Source organism: Phalacrocorax aristotelis, chromosome 1 (assembly GCF_949628215.1).
Source record: "Phalacrocorax aristotelis chromosome 1, bGulAri2.1, whole genome shotgun sequence".
In the NCBI taxonomy this organism is placed as follows: domain Eukaryota; kingdom Metazoa; phylum Chordata; class Aves; order Suliformes; family Phalacrocoracidae; genus Phalacrocorax; species Phalacrocorax aristotelis.
This window is the reverse complement of record NC_134276.1, coordinates 120,949,311-120,970,446: the sequence shown is the minus strand read 5'-3', so window position 1 is coordinate 120,970,446 and position 21,136 is coordinate 120,949,311. Positions and strand designations below refer to the sequence as shown.

Here is a 21,136-nt window from a genome sequence, read left to right as displayed (position 1 = left end):
TTTTTTTTTTTTTCTGGAAATGCATAAAATCTCTCTGTTTTCAGACTATAGAAGAAATAGAACTGCTGTGTTCATTCATGAACTCACCAAACAGTAGCTGGTTCAAGATTCATGAGCAACTTATTTTTTCATGGTTGAGGTTTTGAGATGATGATCTGCTACACATTAATTTCTGTGAGCAGGATAAGCAAATCAAAGGTGAAAGAATTTAACTAAGCTGAAGTCTTTGACAAGCTTTATATGGGAAAATCTAATGCAATTGACTGTCTACTGGGTTGCTCAAATGACTTCATTTATGGTCCTATTGCTTTCACTGAAGTTCTTTGACCCAAATTCTCTAGGCCCATCAGCTAAACATAGTGTGGCCAAACAAGGCTTGGGCACCCAAGTCAGTGGCCCCCTTTTTCTCAGAGACAGTAAGATTTTAGAGCTCAGCTAGATTTCAGATGGGTTATACCTTTTCTGCAAGCTTGGGTTAAATGAGGTATGCTATTCTTGTACTGTGTTGTACCCTCTCGTGAAACATATCCCCAGTATCAGAGAAATGTCTTCTGAAGACTTTGACGCTTCTGACAAAAATCCTGGTCTTACAGACATATAACTTTCAGAGACACGCTCAGAAAACGAAGGATGTTGTTCTTTTTCCTTTTCCTTGCCCAGGACTTGTATTTGGACTATTTCCATTCTACCTGTGACCCTTCACAGTTGGTCTGTATGCTATTAAGTAGCATGAATAAACCTGCCATCTGATACCCACTTCCACTTGAGCGGTCAGATAGGATTTTCTGTACAATCCTAAGTCAAGTTTCTCTCTGCCCTAAACGTTTGAATCCACTCGATTTCCTCACTTTGTGCTTTTAGCCTAATGGGATTATTAATGGTCATAGAGTAATACACCAACTTTTTCTTGAACTGCATAAGATGAAAAATAAAATAGAAAGCGTGCCATGTCAATGCCACAGTTGAAATGGCTGTTAAATTGAGAAGAAACAAAGAAATTATATTGGAGAAAAGAAACAAAAGGGAAAAGGACAGGCAAAGGTGATAGCTGTGTTGTGCTGGGCCAGGATCTAGCGCTTTTTTTGACTACTCTTGTTTCTTTGGCTTGCCCTCTTAATTCTCCTTATTTTTATCAAGCATTTCTTGATGATGAGCTCAGTGAGACACAAAACAGAGACAACCTACAGCCAGAAAGACTTAAGTGGCCTATTTAGATGGTTACTAATGCCAGCCGTGAGGATCCGTTAGTGTGTTTTGCTGGGACATGGTAACCACCTCCATCCATATTCTGTTATCTGAGATAAGATGACAGATCACAGGGGACTGATGATGCATCTTTAGGCACCTGAGTCTGCGTTTTTCACAACTCTGCCTGGGAAATGTATGCATAGAGAGAATACCATATACTTTATAAATAAATTTTTTGTTAGTGCCTATTGCACTGAATTGGATGAAAACAGTATCAACTCCATTCTTAAACTGTTTGATATTGGACTGTAAAGTATGTCTTCAAATACCAAGTATTCTTTTAAATAACTCTGATGGTTTTGTGCAGTGCTAGCACTTCAAATGTGGCAAGAATAGAAGAGATGGAGAGACTTCTGAAACAAGCGCATGCTGAAAAGACTAGGCTGCTTGAGACTAGGGTAAGTATCATTTTATGAGTAGAACTATGAGTGGGCATGTGAGTTAGGTAACATCCTCCTAAATACAACGTTGGACCCGAAATAGTTCACACCTGATAGGCACTTAAAAAATTACCTCTCCCCCCTTAGATAGGTCTGGTTTCACCCTCATACTACATCTTTGAGCCCATATGGAATAGCTGCTATCTCAGTGGGTGAGTTGATGGCAAAATCCCATCAGAAGCTAGGTCAGCATTGCTCCTACGCCTGCTAGGAGAGCTGCTTAAGAACCTTAATTTCTAGAGTGGTAATATTTGCAGTTCTGATTCCAATTCTCGGTCCACTTCGCTGGATATATATTTTTGCCTACTTAAGAGGCAAAAAGGGATTTAGTCCTAGCTAGAAATTACATTGTCAGCTATAGTTTCACATGTAATTGAAGTTCTGCATGTGCTCTGGTATTTAGGAACGGGAGATGGAAGCTAAAAAACGAGCTCTGGAAGAAGAGAAGCGCCGCAGAGAGCAACTAGAGAAAAGATTGGAAGAAGAAACTAGCCAGAGGCAAAAATTAATTGAAAAAGAAGTCAAAATACGTGAGAAACAAAGAGCACAGGTGAGATACATTGACATGAAATGGTTTTTAAGTGCAAGACCTCCCATTTATATACAGAAGGGACTAAATGTATTTCTGCCAATGGTAAATAGAACTGCTTTCAGTTGAATAGATGGATTTAGTATTTCTGAGGTGTAACTGTGCCGCTAAAAGTATGTTTGGGCTCTTAGAGCTTTAGATAGACGCCTGGGTATTAATTTAAAGTTAATACCACAGATATCTATTTAGCATCTTATATCTAAAGTATAAATATTAATCCTGTAAGGTTTGTTACTGAGTATGGGCAGAACAGAATTTTTTAGCCTGAACAGCAGTAATTTGTGAGTGTGTTAATTTTATAAACCATTGGTGTGTTTGGGTGGGGTTTTTTGTGTTTATTTATTTATTATTATTTCTTTTAAAACTTAAGGTATCTGGGAATGTGAACTGTCACTTCTAAATATTTGAAAAATCAGAGAAAGACTATTTTCCAGCTCCACATCTACTCTAAAGAAGAAATAGGCTTTTTCCTAATGTTACTGGGACCATACAACATGGGAAATGTTATTTAGCTAACACAGTGTTACCTCCTACATCTTCTTGCTTCTTGTTAGGTTTTGGAGGTATCTTAAGCTTTCTTTAGGCTCAGAGGTCTTACCTACTGGTTTATTCCACCACAACTAATAAGATCTATATGGTATAGCAAATAGACTAGGCAGTCATTTTATCGTTAGTATACTATAGCAAGACAATGCCTCCATTAGTATATGTATTTGAATGCAGAAGATTCCATAGAATATTTGAATATGTTTCTGCTTTTGTTAGAGCCACCTTTGCTAAATCTTTGTTTCATGAGTTCCTATTATTTTTTTAATGAACATTCCTACATAACTTGCCTTTCTAACTGATAACACCAAATCAGCACAATAGCACAACCCCATAGAAACTTTAAGCTGTTTCAGGTTAAATATATCCATTCCTTTGTTTTGGTATAAAATGTAACTATAAGATGTTAAATTTTAAGAATACTTTACTTGAATGCCTTCTTTTTTTCTAAGAAATTTTAATGACAACTCAAGTGTGGCATAAACAACAATGCTATGCTTATATCTTTATCCCAAATTGGAGCACGCGTGTGGTATAATAGAATGCCCTGTCAGTTACTTCTAATTGGCAGACTTGGCAGAGAGGCTGAAGACTGAATTGGCGGGAAGACAAAACATACCTGTCAAAAACAACTATGATTTTTTTGTTAACTTTTTTCTTTCCTTTGTACAGTGAGAGCCAATTTTTTATTCTTTTCAGCACTTTCTGATACTTAGAAACATGAACTAGAGGAAGGAACTCCACCTCTGCACTTGCCAAAGCTGGTGCCAGCTTGTATCATACAGGACTGCGTAATCTTAGAAGGGTGCAGAGTTCATGTGGGCAGCACAGCTCCCATTGTGCCAAGAGGTTCTTGAGAATGCAATGGGGGAAAGTCCCTTCGATTTGTGACTCACAGTGGGATTCAGTGGGCTAACTTTAGTCGTGGAGCAGGGGCAGATTAGATTCTCCAGGTCACTGACTTCTCTGGAGTCAGGGGGAGAGAGAGGAGGAGATGCTCCCTTCATGAGTCATTCAAAGCACCTAAATTCAGCTTCTGCTCTGATCACCCTGTGATGTAGCTTCCATCTTGCCTTGACTGCAGCAGGACCCTTGGGAGACTTGTCTTCTGTGTTTAAAATGGGGGGTGTTGTGCCCAGATCCTTCAGGCACAGAAAACAAGACCTCAGCTGGCAGAGGTCCCAAATCACTAACTCAGCCTGCTGCTTCTCCCAGCTGATACTATCCAGGCTTGATGCAGAGTCTTGAACTGCAGTCAAGAATGAGGCACTGTTTCCTGTGCTGCTTTGCTGTCTCTTGCAGAGGGGTGCACTTCAGCTCTCCATACTGTATTGCTGACTGTGAACTAGATACCACATTTCATTCATTCAGAAGAAAAGAATTCTGTTCTGTTCACAGTGATCTCTGTGAAACTAACTAGCGATTACAGTTGCCTCATTATTAATGTTTCCTGTAAAAGTGTGTTCTTATTATTTTTATATATTATACTTTGCATGAAAATACTTGTAGCAGTAAAATATTAATGAGTGAGATATGTGTAGTGAGTATCTAGCCCAGACAAATAAAGGGTTTGCTTAACATCATGCAGATGAAGTTCTTACATTTCATCTAAAGCAGTAATACACCTTTACATTTAATTGAGGCTTTAATTCTAAACTAACATTCCTATGCTGTGGCCCGTGTTTTACGGGCTTATCAACCGATGATTTCAAGAAACTCCTATACTCTAGTCTCGCTTTTATAAAGTTATCCAACACTTTGTAAAGTTATAAGTTTTAAGGATTTTTCTTCTAAAGAACATTAGGGCTGCAGCAAAAGCTCTTTTTTTTTTTTTTTCCTTACATTCATTCTTAGAATCTATGGGCAGTTTGTAGTTATGTCCTTGCAGCAGAAAAAGTGAGGGAGAAGTTAAGACTTCTGTTAAAAATAATATGATCTTCTTTTCTTTACTGTAGGCCCGTCCCCTGACTCGTTATTTGCCCATTAGAAAGGAAGACTTCGACCTACGAAGTCACATTGAAACAGCCGGTCACAACATAGAGACCTGTTACCATGTCTCCCTCACAGAGAAGACCTGCCGAGGCTTTCTGATTAAAATGGGAGGAAAAATTAAAACATGGAAAAAACGATGGTTTGTTTTTGACAGAAACAAGAGAACTTTTACTTATTATGCAGGTAGGTTACAGCATCACTACCAGGTTCACCTGTCCCTCTATTTTCCTATCAATCTCAGCTGAGTTATGAACATGTAGGGAGTCCTGAGTAAAACTTATGTTTCCATTTCATTGGGTGTTTTACACATAGACTCAGAGCTCATGTGATCCCTTCCCTGCAGTGTTCAATCCTAATGCCAGGTAAGACAGAAATGAGCATAACAGACAAAGGGGAGATGTGGATAGGTAAGAGGTAGAAAATGGAAGATCATCAGGTTCCTAGTACACAGAATAATGGCTCCACGTAACTATTTTCTAATATTACATACTTCCTCCAATAACAGTATGATTTCTTGTACCCTTCATAAAAGAACATAATTTTTTATACTTACCATGAAAATTAAATTGAATGCTTCTTCAGTCCCATTGCTTGATGTGCTGAAAAGTCTTTCAGGAAATTAGATACTTCTGAGTTTGAGAGTCTAAGGAATTTCAAATGAACAACATGCAATACTGTAAAGAGGTTTCTGTTCACTAAGTTGTGTTATACAGTACCTGGAGCCATTATAAGCATTATTTTAATCTGTTACCTTGGGGTAAACCCAGAAATCTGGAATTTAAGAACATATCTGTCCCTCCGATTGCTGTGTAGATTGCAAATCTACACATGGTTTGACCTTGAAATTTCAGAGGAAGCCAGAAAAATGACTTTGTGTTCTGAATAGTTATTATTAGGAGAAGCCAGACAGGGGTCATTGCTAAGAAGCAGAAGAAAGCGTCAAGTACAAAAAACACCCAAACAGTTACATTTCCTTTTATGACATTACTGCTTTCCAGCAACTCATAAGGAACTTAAAATTGATGGTAGGGTTATGCATTGCTCAGTCCACCTTTTTTAAAACACGTACCTGAATTTGTTACATTCATTCATATGTAGCCACTGAATATTTCGTGTTAGTTTGCAGTAATAGTATGAAGAATGTAACAAACTTTTTTTTAATTTTTGTCCTTAACGTCTGGTTTATTGGTTAGGAAGGCCTGTAACATATAGTTGTGTTCCCATCTGGTACTGATTTTTTTTTTTTCTTCTTTTTTTAGTAGTTATGTTAATAGTTAACAGTTTCAGTTTTGAGTGCAGTGCAGTTGCCACAATGCAATCTGAATTACCAAAGAAAACTTTTCATGTCTCAAGGACTCCAGCCAACAAATGGTTTCATGAGAATTCTATACCAGATGCACAAAAACACAGCTGCTTGTATGCATGAGGACACGTCTAGATCTTTAAATATATAGTAGACTTCCAAAATAGATATTGATGGTGTAAAATCAGAGTAATTGAACTCTAAGTGACTATACTGGCATATTGTTTTAGTTCTGCAAGTGTACTGAACAAAGAACTTACCCTAAAGTCTGACAATTTAGTGTAGCAACTGAAGCATCTGCACTTTCTGACCTGAAGCATACAGGGAACTCTACATAGACTGTTGTGATGGGAGCTTGTGGGTACCTGAAATGCTCTTGTAACCAAGATCCCAGGTAGGGCTTGAAAGGAGAGTGGATCACTGTGCTTGTACTGCACAGACAATTTACTTCTGTATAGCATTGCATTTAGCTTAGTATAATGTGTGCTATAATGTCATAATCTTATACCTCTGTACTTTTACCGGTCCTCCGGGGGCTGGCAGGGAGATTCCCAATGCTGTATCGTTTGGTCTCTGGGATTTCTTTTTGCCATCATATGAAGCTTTGGAAACTGTCTGCAGCTACCAGTAGGACATAAGCTGAGTTTTGCAAGTGTTCAAAATGACAGCAGAATCTCACATGGGACTGATAAAGATGTTCTGCATGAGTGATCAGAGTTAAGGTGATACTTGGGGTCAGAAAGCATTACATTCCCCTAATCTAAAAGTACTGGGAGCGGAAGGAAGCTTGCCCTCCGTGTCACATGCAGTTGTGATGCTTCTTAACACCCTCTGAGATTATTTAACAACTTCTCTTCCATTGCAGGAAAACTGAGGGTACTGTAGACGCATATTTGCCGTATTCCTTTTTCTTGTGAAACATTACAGTTGTGCCTGTTAAGTTCACAATCCTTGCCCTAGCGATTCACTAGCTAATGCTGGGACAGAAAGCAATATCAGATGATGTCTAAAATAGTTTAGAATTGACCCCCTGCAAGTGTCTGCTGCTCTCCATTGCCTTTAAAGGGAGATTAAGTCAGCTGTGTCTCTGTTCTAGATATCAAAACTTAAGTGACAGAACTCCAACCCTGTAATTCAGCTTTGCTCCAGTGGGATATTGGTACCAGAAACACAGTACTGCTGGTAAACAACCTACTCCTTGTTAGGAACCTCCCTGGAGTAACTATCCATTCAGGCGTTCGAACCTCAGGTGCTCTGAAGAAAATAGGGAGGTCCTTTTCGCAACAGGGGCAAACTGCGTCTAATTAATTTGGCTTTTACCTTGGCTGTCAGAGTAGGAGAGTGCAAACAGATAATTATGACGCTGCAGTTGGTGCTGAGGAACTTTTAACCTCCTGTAAACTTTTCCATGTGTCAGAGCTCATAGAAACTTGCCTACGATCTGCTAACCTCACAGTTGAATAGTAAGTATTAGCTTGAGGCTGAAGCAGATTATTATAAACAGGGAAGAAGCATTTTTTTTAATAAGTACAAGCACAAATGATGTTCTAATGTCAAGCTTTTGGTATCAAATTGTATTTCAAATTAGCTTATCAGAACAGTTTTCCTTTGAAGGCAAACTGCTGGTCTTGGCCTACGAGCTATGTGAAGTCTGGCTGGCTTTCACGGAATTGGAAGATTGGATGTATCTCAGAGACATCTGTCCTCTGTTGGCTGATACCAGCCATAATGTTTAGACACTTCAGTGAAGGGAGTGACTTGCAAATAGGTGAGGAAATTGCAAAAGCTTTATTTCTTTGGAAACCAGGTGGAAAAGAAAACATATAAAAAGTAGGAAATGCATCTCTCAACAAAACTGACCAACTTGTAAGAAAGGTTGAAGATTTCTGTGGGATTTCACCAGCAGAATTGGTAATCCAGTTACTTACCAGCTGAACATATAGGGAAATGCAAATTAAGCTTTTGCTTCTCGAAGTACTGCTCATTTCAGTTCTCAAAGTTGTTCTGTCTTTTCCATTTTAGATAAACACGAAACTAAATTAAAAGGTGTAATATATTTTCAAGCTATTGAAGAAGTCTATTATGATCATCTAAAGAATGCATATAAGGTAAACTTTCTTATTGTTGTTTTAACTGAGTATTGTATGGCGGTACCCAAAGCACAGTAGCTGCTGTAAAGTCAAAGGGGAGAGCTGACATTATTAAAAAACCATAATTATTATTAGAAGCTGACATTAAACAAACAGAGAACCCTGGAGTGGAAGAAAAGGAAGATGAAGTCAGATCAGTAATTAGCACTGGCTGTTTTTTATACTGATGAAAGCAGAGATAAGAGAGCATCTGCCTGCCAAGTGATGGTCCCACATGGGATTTGCTGTGAGGAATTCCTTAGTCCAGTGGCAAGACCACTGAAATCAGTGGCTTTGGCAAATCAAGGGAATGCTGTAAGCATCTATCACAGGGAGGGAGTTAACTGGTAGCACCCCCTGCCTCTCATCTGTAATTTAAATGAGCTGTGAAGAAGCTGAATATATCCTTGGCACGTGGATTTGTGAAAGCCAAGGACAGAGTGGGGGAGTTACTCGTTTGGGCAGGCAGAACAATTTGGAGCCTGGCCCTACTGTGAATAGTCCAGGGGAAATATGTCGTAAAAAGTGTTTATGCTAGATGCAAATGCTTTAAACATATCTCTGCTTCCAGTGCCGTAATGTAGGATGCAGTGCTACGGCATTTTGCATTTTATCTTTCTCATTAAACCCTATTGTAAATCTCCCTGCAAGCAATTTTATTTCTGTTGCCAATAACTGGCTTTTCATGTCATTCTTTTGCTATCCTTCTTTCTGTTTTATTTTAGAGTCCCAACCCATTGCTCACTTTCAGTGTTAAGACACATGACCGTATATACTATATGGTTGCTCCTTCGCCAGAAGCCATGAGGATATGGATGGATGTCATTGTTACGGGCGCAGAAGGCTACACCCACTTCATGTTATAATAAAAGGGGGCAATAGGGCATAATGCAATAACGTCACATATGAAGTTAGCCATACGTAGTGAGATCTGAAAAGGCAGTGAATACTCTGAAATGTCCTCCTTATGATGTGCACCCGAAACCTCTAAATGAGATGGTTTTACATATGCATTGAAAAGGGGGGCTTGTTACTTGTTTTAGTTGATCTTTATAGGAACAAAAAAGCTAAAGCTGTTGAGAGAATTGTAGTGCTCCAAAATGGATAATCGGGCAATCTAAATTACAGCATCTGGAATCAATAGTAATTTTCTACAAATTCTCTTATATGGAGAATGTCTTCACAAACTCATACTAAACAGTTTACAAATGTATGTGTTCTCATCAGTATGCAAAAATTCTAGTAATGGAACAAAAAGGTGTAATAAGCATATATTTTAATATGCAGCATTTGACATTTATAGACAATTAGGTGACTTTTTAAAACTTTTAGTCAAGTATTTTATAAAAATATAAACAAAAAGCAACCCTAAGGTACACACAGTTCTTGCCTTAGTAGTTAAGTATTACAACAGAGCCAAAGAGTTATACAATTCCCCTATCATAACCTTTTCAAACTCTTAGATGTACCTAACTTTCTATAAGGGGATGGTGCCAAAACTCTTCAGGACATTTAAAGAAATTAAAATGTTACAATATTCGGTGTGTTCAAACACTCAGTGACACCAACTGTATGTTTAAAGTTTGCATCTATGGTGCTCAACAAAAATGAGAAGGATACCTTTATAAAGATGCATTTTTCCACAAGGATATGACATGGGAACACATGTATTAACTTCCTCATATGAAGGGTTTTTTTCTAATCTTCCCTGTTGAATAGAATGAGATGATTCTAGACCCTAGAGCAACTGTATTTTATGTAGCAAGGTCCCAGCATGGTTCTAACCTTACTCTGTGCCAAGTGAATGCTCTGTGGAAACCTCTCAAACATTGGTCCCCTTGAAGCCAGCACCAAAATCTGTATGTATTTAAATTCTCTGGAGCCAAGTTTTTGGCCCCAGAGAGTTTGTGGGTTTGTTGTTTTTTTTTTTTTAATGCATATCCATACACAATAATGCTGTCAAATAGAATAAAAAGGGAGAGGCAAGTTCTAAGAGTTTACACTAAGAAGTGTATGAATAAAAACCCCTGGAAATTTTAAGTAGCAGAGATTGGGATTCCTAAAACAACAAAAATACTGAGGGTGCAGTGGTCTCCCTTTTCAAAATAAGTTCCAAGTCCCTGAGTAATATTGCAAAAACATAAATTATTTAATTGAACTGAACTTCAATAAAGTCTCTTATAATATGACTTTAAAGAGGTTCTTCTTCAGTAGTCAAACTTATGTGCTATGTGGTTTGTGTAACAGAAGAAAGCACATTAGCCTTTTTTCTTGATGAAAAGTTAATGGCTTTTGATGGAACACAAAGTGAAAGCAGAATAGAAGTATGCTGGCAGAATATTTTTATTATACTTTTTAAACCCTGTGTCTGCAATGAACAGGTTGATTTTTTTGTGGTATACACAGGTGATATGGTTGCTCTAGCATGACAAACATCAGTTTTGACTTGAATCCTGAAAGAAGGGGCTGTTCTTGCAAGATAATTGTTATCATCTGTGCAGATCACAGCGTGTAATCTAATGATTTAAAACACTATCAGAAATAAATTGCTTTGGTTTATATAATTATTTTTCCCTGATGTATCTTGATTTTACTTCTAAGTATGGTTATAAAGGTTTTCTAATAATGATTTTTTTGTATCCTGCATGATGCAATGAAGGCATTTCAATAAACATTTTAAAACATACACTTGTTTTAAATATTCACTTCCTGCTTTGTCTTGAGACATTTCTGCTTGTCTTTCAAATAGTCATACACAGTTCTGCAAGCAATTTTGTATTTCTCTAGTAATGCTTGATCTAACCATTCCATGAGTTTCCCTGCGAAAGAACTACAGAAGATAATCTTTCAGATGGCAATGAAAGTAGGAGCGTACCCTGTTTTACTGCATATACCTAATGTAATACCTTTCTCATTTTTTATGACCCTGTTTGGAAAATTTATCACAAGCCTTGGATATAGACAAATTTTTTGTTTAGCTGCAAAGCAGAAATTGCTGGAGTTTAAGGGTTTCCCAGTTTTCCCAATATTTGACTTAGACATGAGTCAAATTGCAGGAAGCATTAGCTCATTGTAGAAGCCCATGCAGTTTTATGACTTTTTCACTAAGTTTGCTATCATCATCATCACAAAGCGTGGTCTGTTTTGCAGTAATGTACATCAAGACAACATAGCAAAGCATGGTGGTAGGCACCATCTTTTTATGATCAGTCCACAAGCCCTCCAAGCTTACCCCCATGGCAGTCAAGTACCCACTTACCCCGAAGGACATCAGGCAATTGCAAACCACGTAGGCTGTGTCTTAAAAACCTCAGCTGCTGCATCCCTTGACCTACAGCTGCTGACAGGGGCTGGCTGGCACTTGCCTGGGAAAATACCTTTGCAGGCGTTGACCTCTCTTAGTGCTGTTTTCCTGCTTTCTCCGTGGCCTGTGCTATAAAAGGTACAGTGCATAAGGATCTTCTGGAAGGAAAACCTTGTTTTGGCTGCCATGTCTCTGCAAATAAGGCCGAGCAGAGATGGGTAAGGAGGCGTGGGCTGGTCAGAACACCCCGTAGGCTAAGAAAGGTCTGACCCCTCATGGGGCTGGAGGGGTGACCGAGGGAGGGATAAGACTTTGAAATGTTCTTTCTGGCCATCTGTAAGGGCCGGATAATTATGTGCATTATATTATACATGTATCACAAAGATGCATACTTTGTAACAGTTTATACCTGTATATACACAAGCAACCTGAAGTACGGTGGTTTCCAGGCTGGGCCTTTAGCAGCATTGCCTGGTACTGAGAGGCCATCGAGGAGGGTCCCCGTTCCAGAATACACACGCACCAAGGGAAATGTTCATTAAATGTTTTTATTGACAAAACTTTGGTTTCTACTTCACAAATAGGCATACGGCACTAACGACACCGACCACCGCCGCCCCGCTGCGCCCCCCCGCCAGCCCTGCCGCCGGCACACCTGACGGCGCGTGCGCGCTCCTCGCCCTCCCCCGCCCGCCGCAAGGAGGCCGTGGGCGCATGCTTGTGGCGTCTGCGCAGCGGGGCGCGTGCAGCGGCCATGGCGGCGGCAGGGGCGCTGCGGGGGCTGGTGCGGGGCGGCGGCGGCCCCCGCCGTCCCTCGGCTGTGGTGCTGTTGCTGTCGCCGTTGAGGGCGGCCCTGGGGCTCCCGGGTAAGGGAAGGGCCCCGGGGCACCTCTGCTGGCGCTCCGGAGCTGCTCTTCCGCCGCCGGCCTGGGAGCCCGAGGGAGAAGGGGGTGCCAGTCAGTCAGTCAGAGGGGAGAGGCTGCGTGTCTGCGGCGGGTGTATATACCGTGTGCAGTGGCCGCGGGGAGGTGTATTTGCTGTCGGCCGTGCGTGGGGCGGGCAGCGGGAGGCGGCGCCCCTTCCTCCCCTTCAGCGCCATGTCCCGATGGTGCACGGCCGGGGCGCCTACCCCGGGCTGGGGGTGTTAAACCCTGCTCCCGCCCGAGCGACGGGGCTGCTGACAGGTCTTCCCTCCCCTGCCGAGCCTGAGGGGGTGGTTCGGCGTGTGCGCACAGGGGAGGGCAGGCACTGCGCCAGCCTGTGCCTGTCTGCGGCGCCGCTGCCTGCGCGCCTGCGGTTAGTTCCCTGTCGGCTCCTCCTGCTGCTGCTGCTTCCTGGGGAACTGGAAGTACGAGGAAGTGGGCCAGTTCACTTGCCTGGGATGTGAAGCATTCCTACCCGTGGGCTTAAGGCACCTGAAAAGCTGGCGTCCACTTTTGAGTGAGGCGATCCTCTTCCCAAACACATAGTCCCCCTTCTTGCTGTTCTAGACTCAGTGATTGTCTGACTTCTTGAGTTTATTCATTACCTTAAATTTGGCAGACAACTGCTCTTCTTGGTGAGGTAATGAACCTCATCTGAGGTAGCTCGGTGTAGAAGTGAGTGAAACTTACTTGCCACTAAGGAGGCACATTTTCTGTCTGCATAGAAACATGAATGCGGTAGTATTTTGTTGATTTTTTTTTTTTTCTTTCTGCATGCTTATAGTGATAGTGTAATCAGAATAGCTGGTTATTGAGTGTGCCATTAGGTGCTCTGAGACTGGGCTAAGTAGCAAGCAGTTCCTGCTGGTGGAACTGGTGGCTTTTTTACTCTGGTAGCATAGATGATTGCACAAAACTAAGTGTGGACAATGTTGAGTCTTTTATCTACCAGAGCTGTGTTAATCTGCTGCTGCTGTTGGCAGTGGGTAGGTCACAGTGCTGGAGCATTCCCGAGGTGGTTCAGAGGATTTCCTTGGCTTTGACATGTAGCACAGGTCTCAGTCATGGTTTCTGACATGGTTGTAACAATTATAATTGCACAGTGATTCTGATGTGAAGAGAGTTCTGTAGCATCAGGCAAGGGTCCTGTGGTCTTCCTGCATCTGTAACTTGCTTTTATAAATACTAAGTATCACCTTGCACCCTTCAGAAGTGCTTCCCTGTTCTAACGTCTTTCATGGAAATCAGGAGGAGAAACTACTGGGTAGCTGCTCAGTTATTGACGTTTTTGTCTGTCTAAAGGGAAGTCTGAGACTGTGACTCCAGTGAGTTGTGCTTTTGGATTAGCTGGGGTGGTTGCTTTAGGGTTTTGCATTATTCAGGTTAGGATTGCTGCTGGTGCACATACAGTAACTTGTTAAATGCAGAGTACTAGTTTGTGGAATAGCTCAAATAGCGGTTGTGTCTTGTAGCTGCAGTTTAAACCCTGCCCAGTGTCTAAACAGTTCGAGAGCACCTCCAGAGTGCTGCAGGATGGAAAACCGGTGATTTCAGAGATGGTTATTAGGGCTTAAGGGGGAGAAAAATACTCCCTTTCTCTGTCAAGTTTAGCACTTCTTGGTGTATCTTCTCTGTTACTGGCAGGTGAAGAAGTGACTGGCTTACTGATAGAGCAACACACAAACCAAAAGCCATAGCATGGAGTCATCTGAATAAATATACCTTTACTGTGGCAGTTATTCTCCTTTATAAAAATCGATGCATCAGTAGGATAAAGAACTGTCCCATCGTTTCAGGAAAGATTTAATGCTTTTAATCTGTTGTTTAAATGGTATAATTTCTGTTAGAGTGTAGGAAAGTGCTGAATACTAGCCGCATCCTGTATCTCTTATGCATCAACATTTACTCATGCACATGCAAGTTTAAAAACAAACAAAACCTGCAAAACCCCATGAATGTCATCTCTCTGATATTGAGAAAACAAAGCTCAAAGCTATGGAATAGTTAAACAGTGTGATACTGACATGGCCTGTTTTTGCCGTATTTATCCAGTTGTTATACCACTAGGAAGCCCTGATGTATTATTTGGGATTGCACAGTTTTTGTACACTACTGCTGACTTACAGTATTGAAGAACCAGTCGTCTTTTAATCTAAGAATTAAGAGTGTCAAAGTCTTAGAAGTCTTGACCAAGCTATCAGTTTAACAAATTATCTTGCTGAGTGGGATAATAGAGTGGATTAAGTCTCCATAATACCTCTCACTTCCCACCACCCACAACAGCGGTAGAATTGACTGTGAAACTTGGATTAAATACTGTAGCAACTGTTGAGATTCAGCATAGTTATTCATTAGTTAGCATTTCCTTGTTAATCTTTTTTCCTTGTTTGAAACTAACTCAATTTTTTTGATGGTTATTAACGTGAGTAACAGAGTCCAACCTAGTGTTTGCTTTCCAAATGTGTCTGGTTTGTTATCTTGAACGAAAACAAAACAAAGTAATTCTAAGTTTAGGCTGATAGGAAAAATTTTTTGTCATATAATATATTGCAGATCATTTTGACAGAAGTTGTGCTAAACAATCTTTCATTTTTTAAATATTTGCAAAATATTTAGTTTTGCAAAGTGCTATTTCATTCTGGATAAACATAGAACAATCAGAGTACTGGAATAAGGTAACCTCTCCAGCAAGAATACCCCAAACCGTGTAGTGAGGTATCTGTGCCTCTTCTGGAGATGCATAAGAAAATCATAGCTCTGCAGTGGTCAGCTCTGTTTCTTCTTATGGGATGTGTTTAATGTATTGCTCTGTATTTATAGAAGATGTAGCTTTATGTTGGTTTTTACCTGCTGTGCTTCATAGCTGAGAAAAAGAGTAATGTTAAGATGGCATAGTGTTAAAATGAGCTTTTTTTGCAGTGTTCCAGGCAGTAACCTTTAGCTTAAGCAGAAATAGCTGTTGATATGATGAAAAAGGCTAGATGTTATTTTTTTCATTTGGTTTTAAATAATGCTAATATTTTATCATGTGGAAAAATTTAGTCACAAGATTATTTCCCAATTCCCACTTTTGAACTTCCCCATTGTATATCTTCTTCATAGATCTTCTGGATCTGGGAAGTTGATGCAGATGAAGTTTTGACCTTCAGTTTTACTTTTTATTCAAAAATTTGTCACCTCTAGTAATTGTAAACTTAGCATCGCACACAATACTTTAGTCTTAAAATTATATTTTTTGAAAATTAGTCTGGAAAAACAAAAAGGAAAACCACAAAAGTTAAACTAAGCAGATGAAAAATCTTACTTCATGTGAAATGAGTACAGATATTCAAGATTGGTGTGAAACACAAAGACAAATGAAGAATAGGAGATCTTAGCATTTGGCTTCAATCAGCCATTTTGCTAATTGCTGAGTGAACTCCTAATGGCATCTAATGATTTGAGAATGAATTATGATCAGCTTTCCCTACCAGATTGATCAATAATAGTTAGTCATTGAAAAGTATAGGAGATACTTTTTTCTTTTCTCTTGAGCTAAAGTATCCTATTTTCACTCAATATACCCATATTTCCTGAATCTGATTTTATAAAGTATTAGTATTTCTGCTATGGTTATCATCATGATTGTACTAAATAGTTCTTCTTATCAGTTTGCAGGCTGAAATCATCAATCAGGTTTCTTACTCGACCAGATCGACCAAATCTTGCCTATCATAAACTAAAAGGCAGGAATCCAGGGGTTATTTTCCTTCCAGGCTTTAATTCAAATATGAATGGTCAGAAAGCAACTGCCCTTGAAGATTTCTGCAACTCTCTAGGTCATGCCTTCATCAGGTACATTCAGAGTGCCATTCTTGAGAAAATGAAACAAATACCATGGGTTGGGGGAAGAGGTTTTAACAAAAATATGTAAACCTTGGCATTTGTTTTGGAATGCATGCTGTGCTGTACACAAGCTGGGAAGTGTCTGTCTTCCATTTCAAATGTAGGCTTTCTGTCTGTAAAGAGACTGAGGTAAATCAGGAGAACGTATTCTGGAAGTAATTCAGAAAATTCTGTGATAAATTACTGTAGTCTAGCCAATGCTGTGCGTTACATTAAGGCTATAGGCACAAAAATAAAAAAATCCTTAGAAATTTTAGCTTTAGGACCTGAAGTTCTAATTTCTGTAAATTATCACTATAAGTGTGCTTCTTAACTGCCAAAGCTTACGAGGCTATCCAGTGCTTTCTGTGCATTTAGAGGAACATGCATGTGCTTGGTGATATTCTCCTTTGATAGATTAGGTTGAACGCTGAGTTCTGTTAGTCTTTGTAGTTGGGAATAGTTTTTGAAAAAGAGTTTGAACATTTTAAAAATACCTTTAAAACTGAAGTATGTTGCATTTTGGCTGTAAGGGAAATTATTTGTCTGGGAAATATCCTGGTAAATTTGGGTATTGTTATTTCAAATGGTAGGAGAATGCTGCATCATTAAATTGTGCCTGTTGTATTTAAACCTCTTTTCATCTGATTTCTGGTGCTAGTGATACACAGGACCAAGTAAGAAAATACTCAGTGTGACTGAGAGTTTCATTTTGATGGTTGCTTTTTCAGATTTGATTATACAGGATGTGGAAATTCAGATGGTAACTTTAAGGAGTGTACAATTGGGAAGTGGAGAAAAGATGTTCTGTCTATACTGGATGAACTTGCAGATGGACCACAGGTTATATTTTATTTTTAAATACAGAATGCTTTTTGTCCTCAAGATAGAACATTAATCAAAAATATAGCATAATAGCTCTGGTCAACAGTAACTTCTATTTAACAGCTTACACCTGCTCACTTTCAAGCTGAATCATTTGAGAGGTCATATTTGTAGGACTTTCTTTTGCAAGCAGGCAGATCACAAGATCATGGAAACATGGTTTGGCAGGACCCCTGAAGGTTGTTTATTAGAGGCTCCTGCTCAGAGCAGGGCTATCATCCCAGGGAGTCTGAGAAAGCCTTGTGGTAGAGATTCTGCCTGACAGGGAACAGGGAATCATTCCAGTGCGGCACAGCCCTCTTCATGAAAAGTGTGTCACTTTCCCAGTGCTGATGCATTAATGAAAGGATTTGCCGGAATGTACCAGTTAGTATACTCTGTATGATAAAATAGCTTAAAAAAATGAGCAGAAGAAGCATTTGACTTTTCCAGTTATTTAGAAATGACTGTGAGAATCTTGAATTCTCCTGAAACCTGGAAATACCTAGCATTGTGGTTAAAACAATTTAGTGTTATGAATAGCTTTTGTTGACCTCTTTCATTGCACTGAGGCTTTACCATGTGCATTTATTTTAAGAAAGAAACAAAGTATGACTGTGATACTGAATTATTTCAACTTTCATTTTGTTTACAGTGTTTCAGTCTCAAACAGCAATAACCAGCCATGCCAAACAAAAAGAATAATAAAATACCAGATCCTGTGGTGCTTACTCAGGCAAAATTTCCACCGGAGGTGACAGCAGTTCTGCCTGGGTAAGGACAGCAGGATTATGCCCAAGGTTTAAGTAGTTAAACAAAACGAAAACTGATGCTTTGTGAAAGAAAAACAAAAAAGGCTGTTTCCCGTAAAATAATGTCTTCTTTCTCTCTTTTAAGATTCTGGTAGGCTCCAGCATGGGCGGATGGCTGATGCTTCATGCTGCAATAGCACGCCCAGATAAAGTAGCTGCTCTGGTTGGAGTAGCTGTAGCAGCAGACCATCTTGTAACAACTTTTAAGAAGCTTCCCATTGAGGTAAATGATGAGGGTTGGCTTTTGTGCAATCTAAAAAAACCCAAAAGAAATCTATCAAGCGTTTAACAAATATTGTTCAAACTGTGTTATTCCTGCAAGTCTTCTGGTAAGACCTTTTTGTGTTTGTGGTGGAGGTAAACTGAAAATTTACATTAATCTAAAAGTTTGTTACTAGTAGTTTGCTGTGCTTCTAGTGTGAAGGTAGCGTGAACGCTACCTAGAATGTGTTTATATTATTATGGTGGCATATAGGATGTGAAGTCAGATCTCTGCAGTTCAGCAGTCCATTAGATTTCAGTGTTGAATATTTTATATTTGCATTCAAATTGGATCCTCGTGCTTCCAAGGTTGGAGAAGTAGCTGCTAAAGCAACTGAGATGACGTTGGATGAGATGAATCTGACACAGGTTGTGTGTACAGAAGGGGAATTCTTCAGATCAGTGTGTTTGTGAAGACCGTGAGATTTAGGTGGTGGGAAGTCTCCGAGTTGCTTCCTTGATGATGATAATGTCCAGTCCTCAGGAAAGAAAATCAGGTGTTATAGTGTGACAAATAAACATGGCAATAAATAGCTTATACTTTAGAATAATTAAATATTCCCCTGATCTTTTTTTTTTGTAAGGCACTGTGTAGTGTCAGTATTGCTACTTAAGGCTAAGGTAAGATTCTGGAAATACAGTATTTAGACACAGCTATTGTGACAAAGACTGAGAAGACTGTTCACTGGGAAATTCCTGTTTTCCTAGGTTTCACATTGTTTGAGGTTCAGTGATTGAAGCCAGAAAGACTTACTGCTTATTGTGGCTCTATGTCTTTCTTTCTGGTAGATGCTGTCTGAGAAACTTCATTTCATTGGCGAATCTTAACTAGATTAATTTGCAGGAGAGATGTGCAAAGTAGATTTTGTGACACAGTAGTGGTTTTGTCTTCTCAGATGCTGGAAGGTGAACAGGAATAATGCTAATAAAAATGGACAAAGTGAAATTTTAGGCCTGGGGAAATTTTGCTGTGCTTAGAACAGAAAGAGAGTGAGGCACTCTAAAGAACTCGTAACATCTGTCTTGTCTATTTTTTGCACTCTTTTTTTATAGGCACAGAAAGAAATAGAAGAAAAAGGTGAATGGAAGTTCCCGACAAAGTATAATGAGGAAGGGTATTACTCCTTGACATATGACTTTATCAGAGAAGCAGAAAATCACTGTGTGCTAAATAGTCCTATCCCTGTAACGTGTCCCATACGACTCATTCATGGCATGAAGGATGGTGATGTCCCTTGGCAGATCTCTATGCAAGTTGCTGACCGTGTTTTGAGCAAAGATGTGGATGTTATCCTCCGCAAAATTGGCCAACATCGGATGAGTGAGAAGGAGGATATAAAACTTCTTGTGAATACCGTTGATGATTTAATTGACAAGCTGGCAACACTGCCGTGAGCTGCAGAGTGACACACACGTATGGACTCTACACCTGACTCTTCCATGAGTAGCAGAAACCTTGTTGTTAACTAGATGATGCCAGGCCTGTGACTATCACAGTAGGAACTGAGCTTTATCTGCTGTTTCCTTACCTCTGTTTCATAAATACAGATATGTTATTAATGCTGCATTTGCACAGACAGTCCAAAATGTGAAGGAGTGCTGCTGCTGTTTAGAACCTCTCCTTCACCACTTAAACCATTTTTTGCAAGCTTCCTACACTTTTGTACTGAGATGTTGATTCATTTTTGTTACTGTACAGTAAAACTTTACTTTCCCGTGTCTTTGACACCTTTTCAGTATTGTCCTTTTGCTGTAACATTCTTGTATCTTACGTCTGAAACCACCTGTGCAAGGCAAAATACAGCTCAAGTGTTTACTAAAGTGATTGTAATTAGAAGTAGTGAATAACATGAAGCATAATAAACCGATTTCAGATAAATGATTATATTGTTCTGAAGTACTGTTAAAATTTAAAAGTGGAAGGCACACCCTGATGGCGTGCTTGGGGTACTACATAAGGAAGAAGTTAACTTGTAAGAACGCAGGGCCTCAAAGTGCAGATGGAGCTCTCTTACCTGTTCTCATCAGTAGGGTTTACGTCCTCTTCTCCAGGCTGCCTTTTTGCAATAGTTAATTTATGGTTCTGTTATTAAGGGAACAATATATAATCTTGGTGTAAACTGAAACTGGATCAATACAGTGATTATTTTATAGTAACCTCTTCAAAGTGGGGAGTACAGGACCATAGAGCATCAGCGGCTCTTTTCTGTGACTTGAGAACTGGATTATTAGGAATAGTGTCTTGCAGAGTTAGGAATTTGAGGTACATGATTGCAAGCCTGAAAACTTGTAACTGAAACTTGGTAGTTGGATAATTCTTGTAATGTAAATCTGTAGAATTTAGTAGTAAGTGGATTTAATTGCAAATATGACTATTACCTGGGGTATTTTGTCCAAAAATACAGTGCCATTTTGAGAGAGAGGAACTTAGGTGAGAGGCTGGAAGTAGTTCAGGCTGGCCGTACTATGAAACATCAGTCAAAAGTATATAGTTGTTTCTGGCTTTACTATTTTAAGTAGTAAATGGCATCACTGTTGCTGCCTTAAAAGATTAAAGCTCCTGGGAATAAGGTATTTCTAGAGGGTTTGTTGTTTTCAGTGTTAGGATTGTCAGTTGAAGTACATTGTATAGAGATTTGCCAAGGTAGTGGTTTATAATTTAAAAAGAAACCAAACATCTAAAACAAAAACCCAAACCCAACAACAAAACAAAGAAGCCCTAAATTTCAGATGCATTCCTGTGAAGTACAGTTTTATTTAGGCTTGAATATTGCAAAAAACAAGAAGCTGTGATGTAAAAAAATTTTAATTCTGACATGAGAGTAAAAAAGGTGGCTCTAGTTTAGATGCAAACCTTCTAA

The 21,136-nt window shown here is 39.5% G+C and overlaps 2 protein-coding genes across 13 annotated transcripts in view; both read left to right on the top strand.

Moving 5' to 3' along the window:
* The window catches only part of PHLDB2 (pleckstrin homology like domain family B member 2), a 128,414-nt gene extending 117,481 nt beyond the window's left edge, over positions 1-10,933 (top strand). For all 12 annotated transcript variants that reach the window (XM_075103874.1, XM_075103884.1, XM_075103833.1 and 9 more), the window contains 5 exons: positions 1,556-1,646; positions 2,092-2,238; positions 4,779-4,998; positions 8,141-8,226; positions 8,973-10,933. In XM_075103874.1, coding sequence (XP_074959975.1) covers positions 1,556-1,646; positions 2,092-2,238; positions 4,779-4,998; positions 8,141-8,226; positions 8,973-9,113 — 685 coding nt within the window. In that variant the 3' untranslated portion in view covers positions 9,114-10,933. The remainder of the gene's footprint in view (positions 1-1,555; positions 1,647-2,091; positions 2,239-4,778; positions 4,999-8,140; positions 8,227-8,972) is intronic.
* Positions 10,934-12,257: 1,324 nt separating this feature from the next.
* Positions 12,258-20,157, top strand: ABHD10 (abhydrolase domain containing 10, depalmitoylase). The gene is made up of 5 exons (XM_075103789.1): positions 12,258-12,417; positions 16,125-16,308; positions 17,070-17,181; positions 18,100-18,237; positions 19,329-20,157. Exons 1-5 carry the CDS (start codon positions 12,306-12,308, stop codon positions 19,668-19,670), a joined length of 888 nt encoding a protein of 295 aa, XP_074959890.1. The 5' UTR covers positions 12,258-12,305; the 3' UTR covers positions 19,671-20,157.
* Positions 20,158-21,136: the final 979 nt, after the last annotated feature.